The sequence below is a fragment of the Lepidochelys kempii genome, chromosome 14, assembly GCF_965140265.1.
Source record: "Lepidochelys kempii isolate rLepKem1 chromosome 14, rLepKem1.hap2, whole genome shotgun sequence".
In the NCBI taxonomy this organism is placed as follows: domain Eukaryota; kingdom Metazoa; phylum Chordata; order Testudines; family Cheloniidae; genus Lepidochelys; species Lepidochelys kempii.
Genome location: NC_133269.1, coordinates 40,714,130 through 40,736,222, shown reverse-complemented (window position 1 = coordinate 40,736,222; position 22,093 = coordinate 40,714,130). Strand labels below are relative to the sequence as shown.

At 52.4% G+C, this 22,093-nt stretch overlaps 1 protein-coding gene across 1 annotated transcript in view; it reads right to left on the bottom strand.

Moving 5' to 3' along the window:
• The window catches only part of LOC140897524 (uncharacterized), a 122,471-nt gene that overhangs the window by 64,430 nt on the left and 35,948 nt on the right, over positions 1-22,093 (bottom strand). Inside the window, 2 exon segments of the mRNA XM_073310241.1 lie at positions 14,345-15,709; positions 15,844-16,884. Of these exon segments, the coding sequence (XP_073166342.1) occupies positions 14,345-15,709; positions 15,844-15,889 (1,411 nt within the window). The 5' untranslated portion in view covers positions 15,890-16,884.

The following is a 22,093-nucleotide window of genomic DNA, read 5'->3' as shown; positions in this document are numbered from 1 at the left end:
AGAGGCTGATATGGGAGACAAACCCCCCGAAAAGGGTACAGGAAGAGAAACCCCAGCAACCCTTCCCCTTTCCTAGGAGCTAGATGTAAGCATCTGTCCCTGGACCTCCCTGTTGGCTGCCTCTGGCTAGTAGGTTCAGGCTGCAGCCCTGAGAGTCTGGTAAATTTCTCCAGCCTCGTGCAGGTGGGGTTGTTCCCTGTTCTAGAAATGGGGGGAGTTCTACCCTCTCCCAATGGCCCCTGTTCTAAAAATCAAGGCCCAAACCAAACAGTTCCAGCAAGTGAATCCACCCTGGTTCCCACCTGGACGCGTGTATTTTCCGCCCCTTCTTCTTGAGCAAAACCCTGCTGAAAATCCCCGACCTGCACCGAATCTGCTGCTGTCATTTCCCTTCCCTGCAGCCCTGTCGGGGAAAGAATGGTGCTTGGGGAGGTTTCACCAGGGGGCTTTCGTCCATTTCACGCTCCAGTTCACCCCAGGCTCTTTCCCAACAGACACACTTTCTAGAATCTGTGACGCTGGGAAAACACCAGCTCATTTTAATCCAACCCCTCCCACCAGCACTAACCCACCCCCCTCCGAGACCGTTTTAAACCCTCTCAGTAACAGAGTCCTAAGCCAAACTCCAGAAAAGAGCAAAATCAAAGGAGTGGCCCTCCTTCATTGGTGGAACTGGAAACGGTTCCCAGAAGCTTTATTTCAGTTTTCACCAAGAAGGTTGGTGGTGATTGGACGTCTAACATAGTGAATGCCAGTGAAAATGCAGTAGGATCAGAGGCTAAAATAGGGAAAGAACAAGTTAAAGTTACAAGAAAAGGAGGACTTGTGGCACCTTAGAGACTAACCAATTTATTTGAGCATAAGCTTTCGTGAGCTACAGCCCAATTCATCGGTTGCATGAAGTGAGCTGTAGCTCACGAAAGCTCATGCTCAAATAAATTGGTTAGTCTCTAAGGTGCCACAAGTCCTCCTTTTCTTTTTGCGGATACAGACTAACACGGCTGCTACTCTGAAATTAGACAAGTTAGAGGTCTTCAAGTCACCAGGGCCTGATGCAATGCATCCTAGACTACTCAAGGAGCTGACTGAGGAGATATCTGACCCATTTGCGATTATCTCTGAAAAGTCATGGAGTATGGGAGAGATACCAGAAGACTGGAAAAGGGCAGATATAGTGCCCATCTATAAAAAGGGAAATAAGGACAATCCAGGGAAATACAGACCAGTCATCTTAACTTGTGTACCCGGAAAGATAATGGAGCAAATAATTAAGCAATCAATTTGCAAACACCTAGAAGATAATGACGTGATAAGTAACAGTCAGCATGGATTTGTCAAGGACAAATCAGTGTCAAACCAACCTGATAGCTTTCTTTGACAGGGTAACAAGTCTTGTGGATAGTGGGGAAGCGATCGCTTCTTGGCTCCTTGAAGCTAAGATCAAAGTGTAGTTTCCCCAAAGTCCCAACATCTTTAACCTCACCATGGAGCCGTTGCTGTGAGCGATCTCCAATGGCACAGATGGCTTCAACCTCCACAGTGAGAGGGCGAGCGTCCTGGCTTACGCGGATGACCTGGTCCTGACCACGGACGACCCAGAGAACCTCCAACGTATGCTAGATGCCACCAGTCGAGCTGCCGATTGGATGCGGCTCCGCTTCAGTGCAAAGAAGTGCGCAACTCTCTACATTGACGACAGCAAAAGGGACTTGGCGCAGACGACAGGGTTCCAGATCCAGGGCGAGCCTGTCATCCCCCTGGCAGAGGGGCAGGTGTGCTAGCACCTAGGCATGCTGTCAAGGTTCCTTCCCCACTCTGAACTCTAGGGTACAGATGTGGGGACGTGCATGAAAACCTCCTAAGCTTACTTTCACCAGCTTAGGTTAAAACTTCCCCAAGGTACAAATTAATTTTATCCTTTGACCCTGGATCTCCACTGCCACCACCAAACTTTAACTGGGTTTACTGGGAAACGTAGTTTGGACACGTCTTTCCCCCCAAAATCCTCCCAACCCTTGCACCCCACTTCCTGGGGAAGGTTTGGTAAAAATCCTCACCAATTTGCATAGGTGACCACAGACCCAAATCCTTGGATCTGAGAACAATGAAAAAGCATTCAGTTTTCTTACAAGAAGACTTTTAATAGAAGTAAAGGAATCACCTCTGTAAAATCAGGATGGTAGATACCTTACAGGGTAATTAGATTCAAAACATAGAGAATTCCTCTAGGCAAAACCTTAAGTTACAAAAAAGACACACAGACAGGAATAGTCATTCTATTCACCACAGTTCTTTTCTCAGCCATTTAAAGAAATCAATCTAACACATACCTAGCTAGATTACTTACTAAAAGTTCTAAGACTCCATTCCTGTTCTATCCCCAGCAAAAGCAGCATACAGACAGGCACAGACCCTTTGTTTCTCTCCCTCCTCCCAGCTTTTGAAAGTATCTTGTCTCCTCATTGGTCATTTTGGTCAGGTGCCAGCAAGGTTACCTTTAGCTTCTTAACCCTTTACAGGTGAGAGGATTTTTCCTCTGGCCAAGAGGGATTTTCAAGGGGTTAACCCTTCCCTTTATATTTATGACACACGCCAACGGGTTTCCGTGTCCGGCAGACACCCGAGGACACCATCCAGGAGATCTTGCAGGATGCCGCCAAGATCGATGCCTCCCTGCTAGCACTGTGGCAGAAGATAAATGCCCTGAACACCTTCCTGATTCCCCGCATCTCGTTCGTCCTAAGGGGATCCGCCGTGGAGCAGGTACCCCTCAACAAGGCAGACAAGATCATCCGGCAGCTGGTGAAGAAGTGGCTGTTCCTTCCCCAGAGAGCCAGCAACGAGCTGATCTACATCGCTCACAGGCATGGCGGTGCCAATGTCCCCCGCATGGGCGACCTGTGTGACATCGCGGTGATCACCCATGCCTTCTGCCTGCTGATGTGTCCTGATGCCATGGTAAGGAACATCACGGCAAACGCCCTCCATGACGCAACAAAGAAGTGGATCGGCAGAGCCCCGACATCGCCACCTTCCTGAACGGCTCCCTGGATGGCGAATTTGGACGGGACGGGCGCGACATCGCTTCACTGTGGTCCCGCGCTCGCAATGCCACTCATCGCCTGGGGAAGCGCATCGGCTGCCGCTGGGAGTGGTGTGAGGAGCGCCAGGAGCTGGGAGTCCTGGTGCCGCAGATCAGGTCCGACGACAACACCATCATCACCCTGAGGGGCATGCTGGAGAGGACCCTGAAGGCAGGCATCCACTCACTGTACATGGAAACCCTCAAGCGTAAACCGGACCAGGGTAAAGCCTTCGAACTGACCAGCAAGTGGGACGCCAGCAACCACTTCCTCGCCGGGGGTGGCTTCACCCATTTCGCCGACTGGCTGTTCATCCACCGCGCCCGGCTCAACTGCGTCCTGCTCAACGGAGCCGTCCGCCATAGGAACTGAGACAAGTGTTGCAGGAAGTGCGGCTACTCCAACGAGACCCTGCCCCACGTCCTGTGCAGCTGCAAGCCCCACTCCAGAGCCTGGCAGCTGCACCACAACGCCATCCAGAACCGCCCGGTGAAAGCCATCGCACCGCGCCTGTGGGAGGTCGCCGTGGACTGCGCCATCCCTGGTACTGACAGCCAGTTGCGACCTGACGTGGTCATCACCGAGATCATCCTCGTCGATGTCACGGTCTCCTTCGAGAACAGCGCAAGCTCATAAACTGGAAAAATACGCCCCCCCTGGCCGACACCCTGAGAGCGAAGGGCTACGAGGTGCAGATGGATGCCCTGATCGTCGGAGCCCTGGGCGCTTGGGACCCCTGCCACAAGCGTGTGCTGCGGACCTGTGGGATCGGTCGACGTTACGCACGGCTCATGCGGCACCTCATGGTCTCGGACGCCATCCGATGGTCCAGGGACATCTACATCGAACACATCACCGGCACCAGGAGGTGGGAGCCAGTACGACATCGTGCACCGACTATGGGAAAGGGACTGAGAGACTTTTTCCATGGGACCATATGAACTGGAACCATAAACTCACTGAACATTAAATCCCACCAAATGAGGGTAGATTCAGCCTCATCATCGTATCCACTCATTATACTCCACACCTGAACATAGCCATTATATGAATAATATACCTCCATATCTCAATGTCTGTACTTTGACCTGTTAACCTTTTATCCCCAATCGGGGAGATTGCAGATTAGGTATTCCTTACGCCACCCATTCCTAAACCGAATTTTGCACCCCTTGATAACCTGTACCTTATTCCCTAATAACCAGAAACTTCTATGCTTAAAATCTGTACTGTTTTCTTTTTACTTCAACATCATCTTAGTAAAGCTTTTGATATTATTGTGCATGACCTTCTCGTAAACAAACTAGGGAAATGCAACCTAGATGGAGCTACTATAAGGTGGGTGCAAAACTGGTTGGAAAACCATTCCCAGAGAGTAGTTATCAGTGGTTCACAGTCATGCTGGAAGGGCATATTGAGTGGGGGCCCGCAGGGATCAGTTCTGGGTCCAGTTCTGTTCAATATCTTCATCAGTGATTTAGATAATGGCATAGAGAGTACACTTATAAAGTTTGCGGACGATACCAAGCTGGGAGGGGTTGCAAGTGCCTTGGAGGATAGGGTTATAATTCAAAATGATCTGGACAAACTGGAGAAATGGTCTGAAGTAAATAGGATGAAAATCAATAAGGACAAATGCAAAGTACTCCACTTAGGAAGGAACAATCAGTTGCACACCTACAGAATGGGAAATGACTGCCTAGGAAGGAGTACTGTGGAAAGGAATCTGGGGATCATAGTGGATCACAAGCTAAATATGAGTCAACAGTATAACACTATTGCAAAAAAAGCAAACATCGTTCTGGGATGTATTAGCGGGAGTATTGTAAGCAAGTCATGAGAAGTCATTCTTCCGCTGTACTCTGCACTGATAAGACCTGAACTGGAGTATCATGTCCAGTTCTGGGCACCGTATTTCAGGAAGGATGTGGACAAATTGGAGAAAATCCAGAGAAGAGCAACAGAAATGATGAAAGGTCTAAAAAACACAATCTATGAGGGAGGATTGAAAAAAAATGGGTTTGTTTAATCTGGAAAAGAGAAGACTGAGAGGGGACTTGATAACAGTTTTCAAGTACATAAAAGGTTGTTACAAGGAGAAATGAGAAAAATTATTCTTCTGAACCTCTGAGACTAGAACAAGAAGCAATGGGTTTAAATTGCAGCAAAGGAGGTTTAGCTTGGACATTAGGAAAATCTTCCTAACTGTCAGGGTGTTTAAGCACTGGAATAAATTGCCCAGGGAGGTTGTGGAATCTCTGACACTGGAGATTTTTAAGAGCAGGTTAGGCAAACGCCTGTCAGGGATGGTCTAGATAATACTTAGTCCTGCCATGAGTGCAGGAGGCTGGACTAGATGACCTCTCGAGGTCCTTTCCAGTCCTTATATTCTATGATAAGGGCAACAAAGATGATCAAGGGTGTGGAATGGCTTCCATATGATGAAAGACTAAAAGATTAGGGCTGCTCACCTTAGAAAAGAGACGACTAAGGGGGATATGACAGAGGTCTATAAAGCCATGAACGGTGTGGAGAAAGTGAATAGAAGAGTGTTATTAACCCTTTCCCATGGTGCAAAAACCAGGGGTTACTCAATGAAACTGATAGGCAGCAGGTTTAATGCAAACAAGAAGAAGTACTTGTTCACACAATGCACAATTAACCTGTGGAACTCCTTGCCAGAAGATGTTGTGAAGGCCAAGACTATACTAGGGTTCAAAAAAGAATTGGAAAAGTTCATGGAGGATAGGTCCACCAATGGCTAGTAGCCAAGATGGTTAAAGATGCAACCCCATGCTCGAGGGAACACTAAAGCTGTGGCTGCCAGAAGCCAGGAGGGGAAGATGGGGTGGGTTCTCATGCCCTCTGAAGCTCTGGTACTGGCCATTGCCAGAGACAGGATATCGGGCGAGATGGACCATTGCTCTATCCCAGTTTAGCAGCTCTTATGTTTTTAACCAGTCATTAGAGAAGAAAAATTGGTGACTTTTGAGAAGATTTTATGTCAGTGTTCAATAAATGAGACAGGAAACTCGGAAAAGACTTATACCACCTGGCTAGTTAGCCAGGATAAGGCAAAAGCTGAGGTGGTTTTACATCACCGGTGGATAGTTAGAGGGAAACGGGAGGAGAGCGTGCCAGGGAGGGCAGGGAAGAGTGTGTTTGGTGGGGAATAGTTAATAATTTAGAAAAACCTCACCCCTTTAGTGTCCCTGGGACAAACCGTGGGTCCCCTGGAATTCCACAGAGATGGGGAGATTTCCTTAGTATCAAAGTGCCAACGGGGACATGTTAGAGATGAGAGGGCTAAAAGCACAAAATGAGGACCGGATGACACGCGGTCCTGCGTTCATGAAGGGTGCAGCATGTGAGTCTGTCATTAGCGATTGGATCCTGATGCCCACATATCAGGGGGCGGAATTAACACGGCCCGACTGTGAGCGCTGGACTTTACAGCCTTTCACAAGTAATACTGAGATAACCCTTACTTGACTTTTTTGACTTGACCTGGTGGGGCTTTCCCCTTTGCGGTTTGTTTGTATGTCACTTTGTCTGGCATTTGCTGACTCTGAAGGAGTCCAGATTGGTACTCCAATAAGCCCTGCCTGTAAATACAAATTTGTCAGGCCAGATCCTCCCGCTGGCAGACGTATGCCATTGTGCCACACTGGAGTGGACGGGACCAGATCCCCAGCGGATGGGAATCCGGCCATAGCTCCATCGACTTCATTTACGCCAGCTGAGCCTCTGATCGGTGGGGTGTGTGGGACACACGCGTTGCACACGGATTCCCCAGTTGCTAGGACAGATGGGCAAATTCACCACCAGCAGAAAAGTACAAAAACCCAGGGACATAACAACAGGCTGGGCTGATCACTTCCACTGAACTCCTCAGGGAACAGAACAAGGGGCTGAGATAGTGTAACTGGAGAATGAGTGTAACCGCTCACCCCCTTACCTTCCCTCCAAGCGGTGCCCTCACTGAGACCAGGGGCTGCTCAGGGCGGGTGGTCTTCCCTTTATGGGGTGTCCTGGCCAGGCTGGGGGTCTCTGCACGGGGAGAGTCTCCTGGGGGAGCAGCGGGAAGGTTACTCCTTTGCAAGCCACCTCTCCCAGGTGCAGCCAGGGCTCTGGGGTCCCCAGCCGCAGCCCCCGCTAAGCCGGGGCTCTTGCAAAAGGGACAGCGCCGGGGACGTGAAACTCGTTCACACGGCCAGTGCAATTCACTTCCTGCTGCCAGGGCTGCATGACCCCAGCCATGGCTCCATCCCCAGCTCCTCCTGGGTCCTAGCGATAAACCCCCCACGCTGCAGCCACCTGGCTCCAGGCTCCCACCTCTGGGGAGGGTTTCAGGTCTCAGACGTGGGCCGCCTCTCCCAGGATTCAGGGAAGTTCGAGCCCCCAAGCCTCCGTGTCCATGGGGGATGGCAGGGGGAGACTGCAAGATCCCCAGTGAAAAGGGGGATTTTTTTGATCGAGACTTGTGATTGTTCCAGAGGCTCCCCAAAATCGAAGGGGACAGAAGGGTGCTGGGCTGCTCGGAGCCATGAGCTGCAGGGGGGGGGGGGTACATTTTCCAGGGACATGGACTTTGTGGCGGGGGCCTGGAGGGGATTTCATCAGCTGTTGTCTGCAGAGGGCTCTGTTCCTGCCCAGAGGAGGGAACCCGGAGCCTGGACTCACCAGCTGCTGCTCCCCCAAGCTGTGGAGCGAACCCTCCTGAAATCTCCCTCTGTGCCCAGCCCAGGTGGGATTTTCTCTGGTGGCTGGAACTAGCCCCCCCTGGGGCAGCCCTGGGCTCTGCTGAGATTTAACTCCTGTTCAGAGCCAAATACGCAAACCCATGGGAGTTAGGTGCCTAAATACACCTGAACATCTGGCCCTAGGTGCCTAAATCCCAGATTCAGACATTAGTGTGATCCAAAAACCCTACAGGCACCTAAAATCACTGGGTGCCTAAATTTTCACTATAAAGGCATAGGGGCTGGGACTAGGGGTGATGCCGCCCCTCCCCACGCCCGGCTTGATGTGGATTAATTCCATTATACACAGGATTTACAGTCTGTACAGCACCCCACCTGTACCGGCCAGGGAGACTAGCCCCCGGCCCCTCCCCCGCAGAACCCCCTCCCACAGCCTCAGCTCCCCGTGCCCCCAGCGCTCGGGGCGGTGGGGCTGCGAACTCCTGCCAGGCCGCGCGGCGGGGTGGGTGGCTCCAGCCGGGCGGCGCGGCTGCCAGTCCTGCTCCTCTGAGCAGCATGGTAAGGGGGAGGTGAGTGGGGGGGGGTTGAATAAGGGGCAAGGGGTTCCAGGGGGCAGTCAGAGGACAGGGAGCAGGGGGTGGTTGGGTGGGGCAGAGGTTCGGGGCGGAGGGGGCGTTCAGGGGATGGGGAACAGTGGGCGGTTGGATAGGCGTGGGAGTCCCGCGGGGGCTGTCAGGGGGCGGGGCTGTGGATAGGGGTCGGGGCAGTCAGGGGACGAGCAGGGGGGTTGGATAGGGAGTGGGGTTCTGGGGGGGTGGTTGGGGCAGGGGATCCTGGGAGGGGGCAGTCAGGGGACAAGGAGCAGGGGGGGGGTTGGATGGGTCAGGGGTTTTGAGGGGGGCCATCAGGGGGCAGGAGGTGGGAGGGGGTGGATAGGGGGCGGGGGCCAGGCTGTTTGGGGAGGCACAGCCTTCCCTACCCGGCCTGCCATACAGTTTTGGAACCCCAATATGGCCCTTGGGCCAAAAAGTTTGCCCACCCCTGGTCTACGTAGACAGGCGCGAGCTGTCTCGAGTGGTGTGTATCCACCGTGCCTCCTGCAATGGGCCTTGGCTGGGCGGCGTCTTTCCACGCTTCAGGAATAAAATCAACCACAAGACTCATCCTAATCCCATTCCAATGAATAGTCAGAGTAAGGAATGAATGGGGAACTGGGGGGTGTGGATCAGCGTTCACGTTGCCGTACCTGACCCCAGGCCAGGAAAGTGAATGATCCAACCAGCGGACCAAATTCGGGAGTAAATCCTGGTCATGAGCCGCCTGAGGCCGACTGCGCCTAGGCTAAGAAGAATGAGGAACAGGTCTAAAATCAACGCCCAGAGAGGCCCACAAACATGGAAACCGAAGGCGCCGATCCGGTATACACTGACGCTGACCTGCTTCGCTTGACTGCTGCCAGTGACCCCGCAGATTTCAAAGTAAAATGTTCATGTTGGTAGAGGCCGGCGGGTGGGTAAATTTGTAGGGGCAGGAGCCCACCTCTGAGATTTGAGTCCCTTTCAGCCTATTTGTCTTAATTTTAAAATAGAAGGCCGTGCCCTTAGCCTGGGCGATCCCGATCGAATCTGGGGCCTTTCCGTCCAAATGGATGAGCCCCCACTGGCTAAGCTATACGACCAACACCCAAGGCTACCGCAGGATCCTCAATCGCTATTGGTGACTCATTCACTACGCGAGGGGAGTAAGTGCCATATGGAGCAGGTGCAGGTTTTACAAACTGAAGCAGTGGCATATGGGGATCAGAGCAGCGGGGGGCGCCGGGTGACCCCTTTGTCGACTTTGCCCTTCTGGGCTGGGCTCTGGCATAGCTCCTGAGCTCTCCCCAACTCACCCCTTGATGCTGAGCCTTACTGGCACCAAGGATCATCCGGACCCAGTGTTTTAGAACAGGGGTTTTCCAACTTTTTGCTGGTGACCCAGTTGAAGAAAATTGTTGATGCCCACAACCCAGTGGAGATGGGGATGAGGGGGTTGGGCTGTGGGAGGGGCTCAGGGCTGGGGCAGAGGGTTGGGGCACAGGCTTACCTCGGGTGGCTCCCGGTCAGTGGTGCAGCAGCATTGCTAAGGCAGGCTTCCTGCCTGTCCTGGCACAGCAGACCATGCTGCACCCTGCAAGTGGCCAGCAGCAGGTCCGGCTCCTAGGCGGAGGTACTCAAGTGGGTCTGCACGGCTCTCGCCCACAGGCCCCATCCCCCCCAGCTCCCATTGGCCAGGAACTGGCCAATGGGAGTGCTTGGGTTGGGGGCAGTGCACAGAGCCCCGTGGCCCCCCTGCCTAGGAGCCGGACCTGCTGCTGGCCACTTCCGGGGCGCAGCGCAGTGTCGGAACAGGTAGGGACTAGCCTGCCTTAGCTGGGCAGCGCCGCTGATGGGACTTTTAATGGCCCAGTCGGTGGTGCTGACCAGAGCTGCCGTGACCCAGTGCCTTACATACCGCAACCCAGTACTGGGTCATGACCCGCAGTTTGAAAACCACTGTTTTAGAAAGCCCAGTTCACTGGCGACAGCTTTGAGAAAGACCTGGTTTTACAAAAATATATGTTTCCTATGCAACACTGGGATAATTCTAGCAGGGACCTTCGCTCTCTGGGAGTTCAGAAGAACTGACAGAGCAGAACCATAAGGGAAGAAAGTTGGGGACCTTCCCCTCCAGTGACAGGTGATAGTGTCCTGCAAAGAGAAGTGGCAACACCTGTGATGTCTCCTACAAATAGCTCCCTGTCCCCTTACCATTCCTCCCCATGGCTACTCCACCAGGCTTCAGAAACTGATTGATTCTCCTTCTGCAGAAGGCAGGTGACTGGGAAATGAAAACCAGAGGGGATTTCGCTACAGACCAGGGATTTTCCCGGCAGAAGAGTCTGAAAGCTGGGAGAGCCGGCATCAGCACTCTCTGGTGCTCGGCCTGGGGGGAAAATAGCATCTCAAAGAGGCCTCCAGATAGCCGCAGAATCTGTTAAAGGCCATTTGGACTCATTAGTCAAGGCAAAAACACGGGGAGTTTGAGAAACTAAATTCCACTTTAGTCATTTCAAAGCAAGAAATAAAAGGTAACCCACCACCCCGTCTGCCCGCAGTCCAGTTCAGCATGGTGCATTCCAGCCCCAGCCCCGCACATGGCTGTTCCCAGCTCCTGCAGGCCTCAGTGACAGAGCCATACATTACAAGCTGGGAGAAAAGCACAGAGATCCTATGAGAAAGCTGAGATCCTGCCGTAAAAGCAAATGCCGCGAAAGTGGGAACCCAGGGAGCTCAGGTTAATGGGATGCAGAGGACGGGGTGAATTTACGGCAGTGTCGGCATCTCCAAGCCAAGCTGAGGCGTTTATCCCCCTGGGAACGTCCCTGGTGAGTCAGGAAGGAAAGACGCTGTCATCCTCATACAAGACACTGTGGTAAATGGGGAGGGGTGAGCCCCTGGGCTCCTTATTGCCTTCTGGCCTCGGTTATGAGAGTCAGCTTGGCTTCAATTTAAGGCTGGCCAGGTCTGTGGACTTCCCTGGCTCTCATCTCAGATCCGCCCAGCTTTGGCCTCTTCAGAGAACGGCCCCCTCCCTATTGCTCCGCTGGTGGCATGGTTCGCAATCCTTTAGAATTCAGGGACAACTTCCCCCAGCATTCGCAGGACAATTCCTGTCTCTCTCTGGCCCCCAGTGCAGCGAGTTCACAGTTCTCAGCCTCAGCTGTCTGGCTCTCAAGAGCAAACCCAGCAGTTCCCCCAGTTCTGTTCCCCTCCATCTCCCATCTTCTCCCCTCCTGTCTGTATCTCATGTCACTGCAAAGGTCAGGCAGCAACTTCTTTCCCCAGATCAATCTTTGCCTTTCAGACTGAGACTCTCGCACCCAACCAGCCGTGTCCATGCCCAGATTATTTATAATAATCATTGTTCAAATGACACCTAAATCTCATGGCCAAAAGTGTGGACATGGTAAAACTAAAACAAAAATAAAGCACTATTAAGGCAAATGATCATTTGTCTTACAAAGTCTCCAGTATAAATCTGAGCTCATGTCAAACAAAACGAATATCCAAGTATAGATTTACAAATTATATGGCTGTCTAGTCAGATATCCCTCATACACGGCCCGTAGGACTTCCTAAATTAATTCCTGTGTAAACTAGAGCTTTTTGGGGTTGGGCAGGGGGAATCCAATCTTGATTTTTAAAATTGCCAATGATGGGGAATCCACCACAGTCCTTGATAAATTGTTGCAGTGTTTTAATTCCCCTCACTGTGAAAATATGGGGCAATTTTTCTATTCTAAATTTATCTAACTTCAATTTCCACCCACTGGATCTTGTTAGATCTTTGTCTGCTAGATTGAAGAGCCCCATATTATCAACTTTCTGCTACTCACAGAGGCACTTCTAGGGTATGACCAACTTAATTTCCTCTTTGATAACCAGAAAGAGAACTCCTTGAGTCTTTCAATATAAGGCATGTTTCTCAGTCATTTAATTATTCTTGGGTCTTTTCTCTGACCCCTCTCCAATTTATCAACATCCTTCTTGAACTGTGGACCCCAGAACTGGATAGAGTATTCCAACAGTGGTCACACCAGTGCCAAATACAGTGGCAATATAACTTGCCTACTCGTACGTGCTAGACTGGTTTATTTACCCAAGGATCTCATTAGCCTTTTTCGCTACTACATAGCACAGGGAGCTCATAGAATCATTCACTGGGAGGGACCTTGAGAGGTCATCTCGTCCAGTGCCCCGCACTCATGGCAGGACCAAGTGTTACCTAGGCCATCCCTGGATCATCATGTTCAGCTGATTATCCATCACAACCCCAAAATCGTTTTCAGAGTCACGGCTTCCCAGGATAGAGTGTCTCACCCTGTGAGTATGGCCCACGTTCTTTTTTCTGAGATGGTATTACATTGACATTGAGCCATATTAAAACGCATGTGGTTTACTTGCATCCAGTCGATCAAGTGATCTAGATCGCTCTGTGTCAGTGGCCTGTCCCTTTCATTATTTCCCACTTCCCTGAGAGTTGTGTCGTCAGCAAACTTTATCTGTTTATGTTTCCTTCCAGGTCTTTAATAAAAACATTAAATAGCGTAGGGCCAGGAACCGATCCCGGCCAGACTACATTCTAGGCCCAGCTCTACCCTGCTCAGCGTCACAACTCCCTGACTTTGAGGCACCCTGGCAAATTCCTGGAACAACCATGGCATTCATAGAACCTGACTTAAGCATGATGAATGGGGCGAGAGAGGTGCCCAAGAATGCGAGCCATGCTCCAAGGGGAGCAGCCTAAGCTAGCCAATGGGAGGTGCTGATGAGAGGGGTGTGTCCTGTCCGATAGAGACAAGGGCCTATCTCTGCTCACGATCCACAGTCTGGGTGTACCCCTTCTCCGGCAGACTCGTGGCTTAGGCTTGTGAGATTGTGTTAGACACCTGTCTCTCTCCACATATAATGGCCTGAGGAGGTGGTGCGACCCACCTATTAGCTCAGTGGTAAGAGCACTTACCTGGGATGAGGGGGACCCCGGTTGGATTTCCCCTCTCTGCCTGAGGGAGAGAGAGGATTTGAACAGGGTTCTCCCACAGGAGAGTGATCACCAACCTACGGGATATCCTGATGTGGGGCTTCCTTAGTCTCTCCTGTTGAGAGACTGGGCCTCGCAGGTCCCTGACCCATAGGCGCCAACTCCGTGGGTTTTCCCGCAAAATTAGTGGATGCTAAGCCAAGCTTCCCCCCCCCCGCCCCGCTGCACTGCCTCTCGCCTGCTGACAGCCCCACCGACCAACTCCTCCCCCTCCCTCCAAGCACCTCCCGCCCGCTGTGGATCAACTCCGGGGCGTGCACGGAGGGAGGGGGAGGAGCAGGGTCAGGGCACTCTTGGCGGAGGGGGCAGGACAGGGGTGGGAAAAGACGGGGTGGAGGTTGGGCTGGGGGAAGGGGTGGAGTGGGGGTGGAGGATTGAGGGAAGGGGTGGAGTGGGGGCAGGGCTGGGGCAGAGCCTGGGGAGGGGGTTGAGCACCCCCTTGGGTAGAGAGGAAGTTGGCACCTATGCCCTGGCCAACAGGTTACGGAGTCATTCCCTCTCACGCTATCCATTCATATTTTAGGAAAGGTACTAACCCCCCCCCAACAAAACAACAACCCACAGCAACATGAAATAACAGGGGATGAGACAATCTGCCCCAGAAGGGCGAAGTAGATGAGTGTAAAACTCAGTTTGCTAATGAATGGAGCAGTGTAACTGATATGCACACAATTGGCTGCTGCTGGGTCCTTACCCCAGACACGGGCAGCTGGATACTTGGGGGCCAAACACCCCTGATGTGTGCAGGAAATAGAAAATGTCTGGTCTCTTGACGGTGCCCTGGTAGAATTTCTCTCCTGTGTGCAGGAGTCTCTGATGTCCAGTATGGTGTGAGCTCCGCTTGACATGCTAAAGAGATGACAGAGGTCTCTTCCCTGTGTGGATTTGCTGGTGCCTCAGACTACCTGTGCCCTGAAAGATCCTTCCCCCACATTCAAGGTTTTTCTCCCCTGTGGAGTCTCTGATGTCGAGTATGGGTGGAGCTCTGACTGAAGCTTTTCCCACAGACCTGGCACGTATAGGGTTTTTCTCCAGTGTGGATTCTCCTATGTTTAATGAGGGTCGAGCTGTCGCTAAACCTTTTCCCACAGTCTGAGCACTTATAGGGTCTCTCTCCCGTGTGGGTTCTCTGATGTGAAAAAAGATCTGAGCTCTGACAGAAACTTTTCCCACAATCAAGGCATTTAAAAGGGCGTTCGCCTGTGTGGATTCTCTGGTGTGTAATGAGGTTTGAGCTCCGACTGAAACTTTTCCCGCAGTCCGCACATTTATAAGGATTCTCTCCGGTGTGACTTCTCTGGTGTATAACCAGTTGTGAGCGCCAGTCAAAACTTTTCCCACAGTCCAGGCATTTATAGGGTCTCTCTCCTGTGTGGACTCTCTGATGCATAATAAGATCTGAGTACTGGTCGAAACTTTTCCCACACTCTGGGCATTGACAGGATTTATCTCCCGTGTGGGTTCTCTTGTGTCGCATAAGGTGCGAACTCCTATTGAATCTTTTCCCACAGTCAGAGCATTTATACGGTCTCTCTCCCGTATGGATTCGCTGGTGCGAAATAAGGTTGGAGCTCTGATTGAAGCTTTTCCAACAGATGAGGCATTTGTAAGGTTTCTCTCCTGAATGGATTCTTTGATGGATAATAAGCTGTGTTCTCCGATCAAAACTTTCCCCACAGTAGGGGCATTTGTAGGGTCTGTCTCCCGTGTGGCTTCTCTGATGGGAAATAAGATCCGAGCTCTGAATGAAGTTTTTCCCGCACTCAACACATTTATAGGGTTTCTCTCCCGTGTGCGTTCTCTCATGTCTGTTGAGTTGTGAGCTCTGAATGAAGCTTTTCTCACAGATGAGGCATTTATAGGGCTTCTCTCCTGTGTGGATTCTTCTGTGTGAGATAAGGTTTGAGCTCTGATTGAAGCTTTTCCCACACACCAGGCATTTATAGGGTTTCTCGCCTGTGTGGATTCTTCTATGGGAAATAAGGTGAGAGTGCCGACTGAAGCTTTTCCCACACTCGGCACACGTATTTTTTTCTCTTTGCCATGTTGCTTCTCCGCTGGGCTGTTGTTTCTCTGAGTTCCTTGCATCCTCCGCCACATTAAACCTACCCACTTCTTTCTCTGGCTGGTTTTCCAGCTGCCTCTCTGATCTGCACTGATTTCCACAGGCTTTCGTGCACTCAGAGCTCTGGCCAAAATTCCCTTTGGATCTTTCCAGTAATGTCCCATGTGCTTCTCCTTGCTCAGGACCTTCCTGCAGTGAATTATCCTCCATGTTTTCACTCACCATCCCATCGGCTGCTGGAATAAAGAGAGAGAATCCAGACAGGCGTCGTCCCCTGTGCTGGGGAGAAGGCAGAGAAGGGGAACAGCAAAAAGGGGAAACACGACACAGTAACTGGTGGGGAGATTGAGAAAGAGAAAATTTTACTGACCCATCTTTAATTTTTCCTTCTCCAAAGCGGATCCCTGGTGCTCCATGATCCCTTACAACTGGGTTGTCCCCTCATCGGACAGGTACCAGCAGACTGGCAGTGCGGGCCATGCCGCTCTGCTGACTCATGGAGGGAAAGAGTGGGAAAAGAGTGCGAAAATGGTCAAGCAAGACCGTGGCGCTCAAACCCACCTCCGGCTACCAGGGACAGTGTCTGAATGTGCCAGGAGGAGGTGCAGCGGGAGAAGGACAAAGCCCACTCCACCCTCACCCTCCGCCCCGCTAGTAACATGGGGCAGGGAGCGCGCAGCAGCCCTGGGCTAGGCTCAGGGCAGGGTGGGCACTGGGCCGAGGAGACACGTGTGGGGAGGTACAAGTCGTCTATGGCCATCAGGCTAACAAGGGGGGAGAAGACAATTTAATGATCACACCGGGGGACTCAATCTGCACCCAAGGGAGACTTCCTGGCTCTTGAGGTGGAGAAGTGGAGTAAGTGGAACAGGGGCGGGAAGAGACAGAGCAAGGTCTGGGGTATGCTCTGTCTCTTTGGAGGCAGAGATCGTAATAATTTCCCTGAGTGTGCAGTGAGAGGCAGCCAGGACAGGGCTCTGGGGAACTTGGGAACTAGGTTGCACCAGTTGTTACCTGAAAGCCAAGGTTTAGACTGGCAGAGTCTCAAGGAGTTTGCTGGTGAAGCAGACAGATCGGTGCCGCAAAGAGCTGCCATACACACCACAATCACCAGCAAAACTCACCCTTGTTCAGGCTGAGGGGTAACGCACTGTCTTGCAGTTTGGGGTGTCCTGAGCAGAGGACACAGGTCCATTCCCCTGAAATCCAGTCAAACCAGAGAAGAACCTGAGCAGGAGCCAAAGTGGGCACATCCCAGATCCCACCACTTCTAATAACCCAAGGGGACAGGAATCCCTTACCCAGCAAGGTCACGGTCTCACAATTCTGCATGACGTCCCTGACCAGGGTCCAGCAGAGCCCCCTGCCCCTGGGTGAAATACACAGCTAACTCCACGAAGGTCACTGGCATCTGAAACAACAAGAGTCCCCCACTCAGCACCTGCTTCCCCAGCCACAATCCCACGAATCAGGGGGGTGGGGGGGGCGGGGAGAGAATAAAACGAAAGCCCTGGGGAGGGACAAAGTGGTGGAATCCCCCACATGACCCACCCTGCTCAGAGCAGCCAGGAAATTCCAGGTGTGGGGAGAAAGAGAGAGCTCCTTGTCCCTCCCCGTGGACAGAGATGGGCTGGGTCCTTCCCACTGATCACACAACTAGTAGCCAGAAGTTGATAAGGGAGCTGGAGACCTCAAGCAGGGTCCTGGGACAGGAACCCCAACATCCTTCGCATTCCCAGCAGCCAGATGTGAGGAGATGGGGCATCTTCACTGGTGGTGTCCCCTTCATATTCCAGAGCAGTCTCTGTCTAGTACATTCAGGCTCCAGCCCTAGGGCTGTGTTATTTCTTTCCCAGCCCTGTCCATGGGTTGGTTCCTTTTCTAGAAATGGGGAAATTTCCACCTGCTCCCAATAAACTTGTGCTGAGAATCGTGCTGCAGAATGAACGCACATCCCGACAGTGCTGGCATATCCTTTACCCTGTGTATTTCCTACCCCTTCCCCATCTAGCACAGGGCCACCCAGCAAAGCCCCTACCCAAGACAGCTCCACCACAGCTGTTTCCTTTCCCCGTGCCCTGGGAGGACGTGGTGTAATCATCGGGATCTCACAGGCCTACCCCGTTTGTGAGCTCGATGGTTGGAAACGTGGTGAAAGTTCATAAGACGTTACCATCACCTATAACGATAAACACTGATCGGTAGGGCCCTGCCAAATTCACGGCCACGAAAAACACGTCACAGACCGTGAAATCTGGTCTCCCTCCATGAAATCTGGTCTTTTGTGTGCTTTTATCCTGCACTACACAGATTTCATGGGGGAGACCAGCATTTCCCAAACTGGGGCTCCTGACACAAAAGGGAGTTGCAGGGAGGGTCGAAAAGTTATTTTTTTGGGGGGGGGGGGCGGTCACGGTATTACGACCCTTATTCTGGATGGCTATATCAGACCAGGCCATCCTTACTTCTGCCCTGCTGCTGGCGGTGGGCTCCCAGCCAGCAGCCACCGCTCTCCAGCCGCCCGGCTCTGAAGGCAGAGCCACCACCAGCATCAGCGCAGAAGTAAGGATAGCAGCACCGCAACCCCCCTACAATAACCCTGTGACCCCCTTCCCCCCCTCCACAAAACTCCTTTTTGGGTCAGGACCCCTACAATTACAACACCCGCGAAATTTCAGATTTAAATAGCTGAAATCATGAAATTTACCATTTTAAAAATCATAGAATAACAGAGTTGGAAGGCCATCTAGTCCAACCCCCTGCCCAGAGCAGGACCCCCTGCCCAGCGCAGGAAAATCCTATGACTGGGAAATTGACCAGAATGAACCATGAATTTGGTAGGGCCCTATGGATAGACTAGGATGACCAGACAGCAAATGTGAAAAATCAGGATGGGGGTGGGGGGTAAATAGGAGCCTATATAAGAAAAAGACCCAAAAATCGGGACTGTCCCTATAAAATCGGGACATCTGGTCACCCTAGGATAGACAAAGGTTTGAAAGGCGATAGAGAAAACTGGATGAATCCAAACCGAAAGTCTACGGATACCACCCAAGGACTGTGTTAAACTCTGACTCGCAGACAAGAGGACAACAGAACTGGAAATTAATGGCTCAAGATTGGCTTGTTGGAATTTAGGACTGATCGGCGAAGGAAATAACCAGGGGAGGGTCTATTTGGCGGATCAGGCTTTGGAGTCCTGAAAGAGAGGCACCTTGAGGAATAAAAGGGCAGGTAGGTGGAACAGATTCCTGGGAGAAATCCCAAGAAAGATCTGGGTCTCCCGAGAACTATAAGCATTGGGACATCCAGACCAACAGGCCGGGGACAACGCCTGCCCCTCACCCCTGCACCAGTGAGACCCCAGCCCGCTACACACGAGCTCCTGCCCTGTTTCCCCTCCTGGGCTGCTTTCCAACCCCAGGGGCTGAGATCTGAGGCGGCAGGGCTGGCTGGTGCAGAGGCACGTTACCCGGGGGTGCAGGAGGGTCTCTCTCCAGCGGGCTCCGGGGTGTGGGCAGAGCCCCAGGCTGGTTCCAGCCACGGGAGAAAGTCCCCACCCGGGCTGGGCGCAGCGGGGGCTTGGATGAGTCTCTCTCCCGGCACGGACACCCCGCAGCGGCTCGGTCCGGGAGTGGGAGGCGGCGGCTCCCGACCCAGGAAGATAAACAGAGACAAAGCCAGCGCCGCTCCACCTCTTAGCAAGAACCGGTGGCCTCCGGGTACAGCCGCGAATGAACCGTGGTCCGGGCCCCGCTCCAGCCCTTCCCCTCCCCGCCAGCCGGACCCTGGAGGGATGTGGCCAGTTTCCTTCTCTGAGCTCCTTCCCTGAACGGCAGAAACCTGCGGAGCAAACCACACACCCACAGCCCCGTGTGTCCCCCCCCCCGGCCACCCCGCGGCTCAGGGCAGGCTCGCTGGGGCTCGGATCCCGTCACCCCAGGTTCTCTTCCGTCCTGGGGTGCTGGGACAATGTACACAGTGTGTGTGTGTGGGTGGGGGGGCTGACAGCCATTGACCCCCAACTGCAAACCCTGGATAGGATGGAAACCATTTCAAGCCAGGGGGTGCCGCGCCCAGCACCCGTAATTCCAGCGCCTATGCTGGGGGCCCCCCAAATCTCCATACAACCCCCCCCCTTCTGAAAGGGATCTTGCCGTTTCCGGTTTTCTCTCCCCCATGGGCACAGGCTGCCCCCGGTCTCAGGGAGGCAGCGAGCCAGGACCGTGGGGCCCAGCGGCGGCTGCGAGGCCAGGGGTTTCTCGCTAGGACCCAGAAGGGAGCTGGGGCAGGGGCGATCCCTGGGGCCCGGCCGCAGGAAGTGAACTGCGGTAACCCTTTTTGTCTGCGCCAGTTCCTGGCTCCCGGCATCGCCCCCTGCGAGACCCCAGAAAAGCCCCCTGCGGGTGGGGACCCGAACCCGGGCTGCGGCAGAGGTGACTATAGTGGGGGGGGGGGTGATCTCTTTTATTGGAGCAGCTTCTCTTGGTGCCAGGGATCAGCGTCCCCCAGCCACCCAGAGCTCCTCCGCAGGGCTGGGAAAGGTACCCCCAGGGGTCACACTGCAAGGGGGAAGGGCCTGGGTAGCATTCATAGGTAGCCCAGATGGTATTCAAGGTAAGACTGGCCCATGAACACCTCTGCAGGCGTAGGACAAAAAGAGTTGGTGGGTTAGAGACTGTCCGAAGAGGTCATAAATCCAGGGTCTCTGTTCCCTCCGTGATTTTGAGTGTCTAGCAGAGTAATAAGAAAAGGAGGACTTGTGGCACCTTAGAGACTAACCTTTTCTTTTTGCGAATACAGACTAACACGGCTGTTACTCTGAAACCTAGCAGAGTAATGAATTTCAGCTCCTGGGCTACATAAGAGCGGCCACACTGGGTCAGACCCAAGGTCCATCTAGCCCAGTGTCCTGTCTTCCCAAAGTGGCCAGTGCCAGGTGCCCCACAGGGAACTAACAGACCAGGGAATCATCAAGTGAGCCAGTCCCAGCTTCTGGCAAACAGAGACAAGGGACAGCATCCCGGCTCCTCTTCTGAAAGCGCGGGGCAGGTTCCCTTGAGGCTAAGGATGGCTAAGTCCCGTATAGACTATGCTGCATTTGGGGGCATTGCATTCCCGCTGCTCCACGTGAGACTCTGGAAATGGCCCAACCTGATGATCACTTTAGATAAGCTATTACCAGCAGGACAGTGGGGTGGGAGGAGGTATTGTTTCATATTCTCTGTGTGTATATAAAGTCTGCTGCAGTTTCCACGGTATGCATCCGATGAAGTGAGCTGTAGCTCACGAAAGCTCATGCTCAAATAAATTGGTTAGTCTCTAAGGTGACACAAATACTCCTTTTCTCTCCCTTCCGAGAGCCCAGCACATCCCCAATTGGGAAGACAGACCTTCCCAGCAATGCTCCCGTCCCTCGACACCCCACACCCAGATCCAAGGGCTCCCTGTTAAATAGGGTGACCAGATGTCCCCTTTTTATAGGGACAATCCCGTTTTTTGGGGTTTTTTCTTATATAGGCGCCTATTACCCCCCACCCCCTGTCCCGTTCTTTCACAGGTGCTGTCTGGTCACCCTACTGTTAAATCCTGTCTGGTGTGGGGGATTCAGGAGGAGAAACAGGCAAACGGGTTCAGAGACACCATGATCAGGCCCCAGTGGGGTTTCCCCTTAGTCTCTCCGGGGATGGATTGTCAGGAAGGGAAAGGGTGAAAACTCAGACAGAGATGGAGGGAAAATGGAAGAGGGAGGTGTATGCTTGTGGGATGGTGGAAATTTTTAGTTCAAAAAACCATAATCCAATATATTATCTGCCCTCTTCCCTTCCCCTGCTGCAAAAAATAAACAGGGGGGGTCCCCTTGAATTCCACAGAGAGGGGTAAATCTCCCCCGTTTTAACGTGCTTGACAGGGATGTGTTTGCACCATCAGATACATCCAGTCTGAAAGGGCTGAAGGAGGCAGGGTCCTGTGTTAATGAACGGTGCCGTGTGGGATCCTATCTGTAGAGATTATATCTGAATGCACACACACCTAATGGGGAAGAATTAACGTTGCCTGGCCACCCTTGATTCTGACCCTGTATTTACTATAAGTGCTACACTTTGCAACCTGAATAATATTAAGAACACAAGAACGGCCACGCTGGGTCAAACCAAAGGTCCATCTAGCCCAGTGTCCCGTCTTCCGACAGTGGCCAGTGCCAGGTGCCCCAGAGGGAATGAACAGAACAGGGAATCATCAAGTGATCCATCCCCTGTTGCTCATTCCCAGCTTCTGGCAAACAGAGGCTAGGGACACCATCCCTGCCCATCCTGGCTAATTGCCACTGATGGACCTATCCTGCATGAATTTATCTAGTTCTTTTTTGAACCCTGTTATGGTCCTGTCCTTCACAATATCCTCTGGCAAAGAGTTCCAGGGGTTGTGTGAAGAATATCTTTTTTGAGATGGGGCGACCAGATCTGCAGACAGTATTCAAGATGTGGGTGTACCATGGATTTTTTTTATGTAGGGTTTTTTTGTTTTTTTTTGGAATAATGTCAATTGGAGCAATTTTGCTGGTCTTCTATGTAATTATCTAATAGGTCAATATAACCCCTTTTGATCTTGTCTCTTTT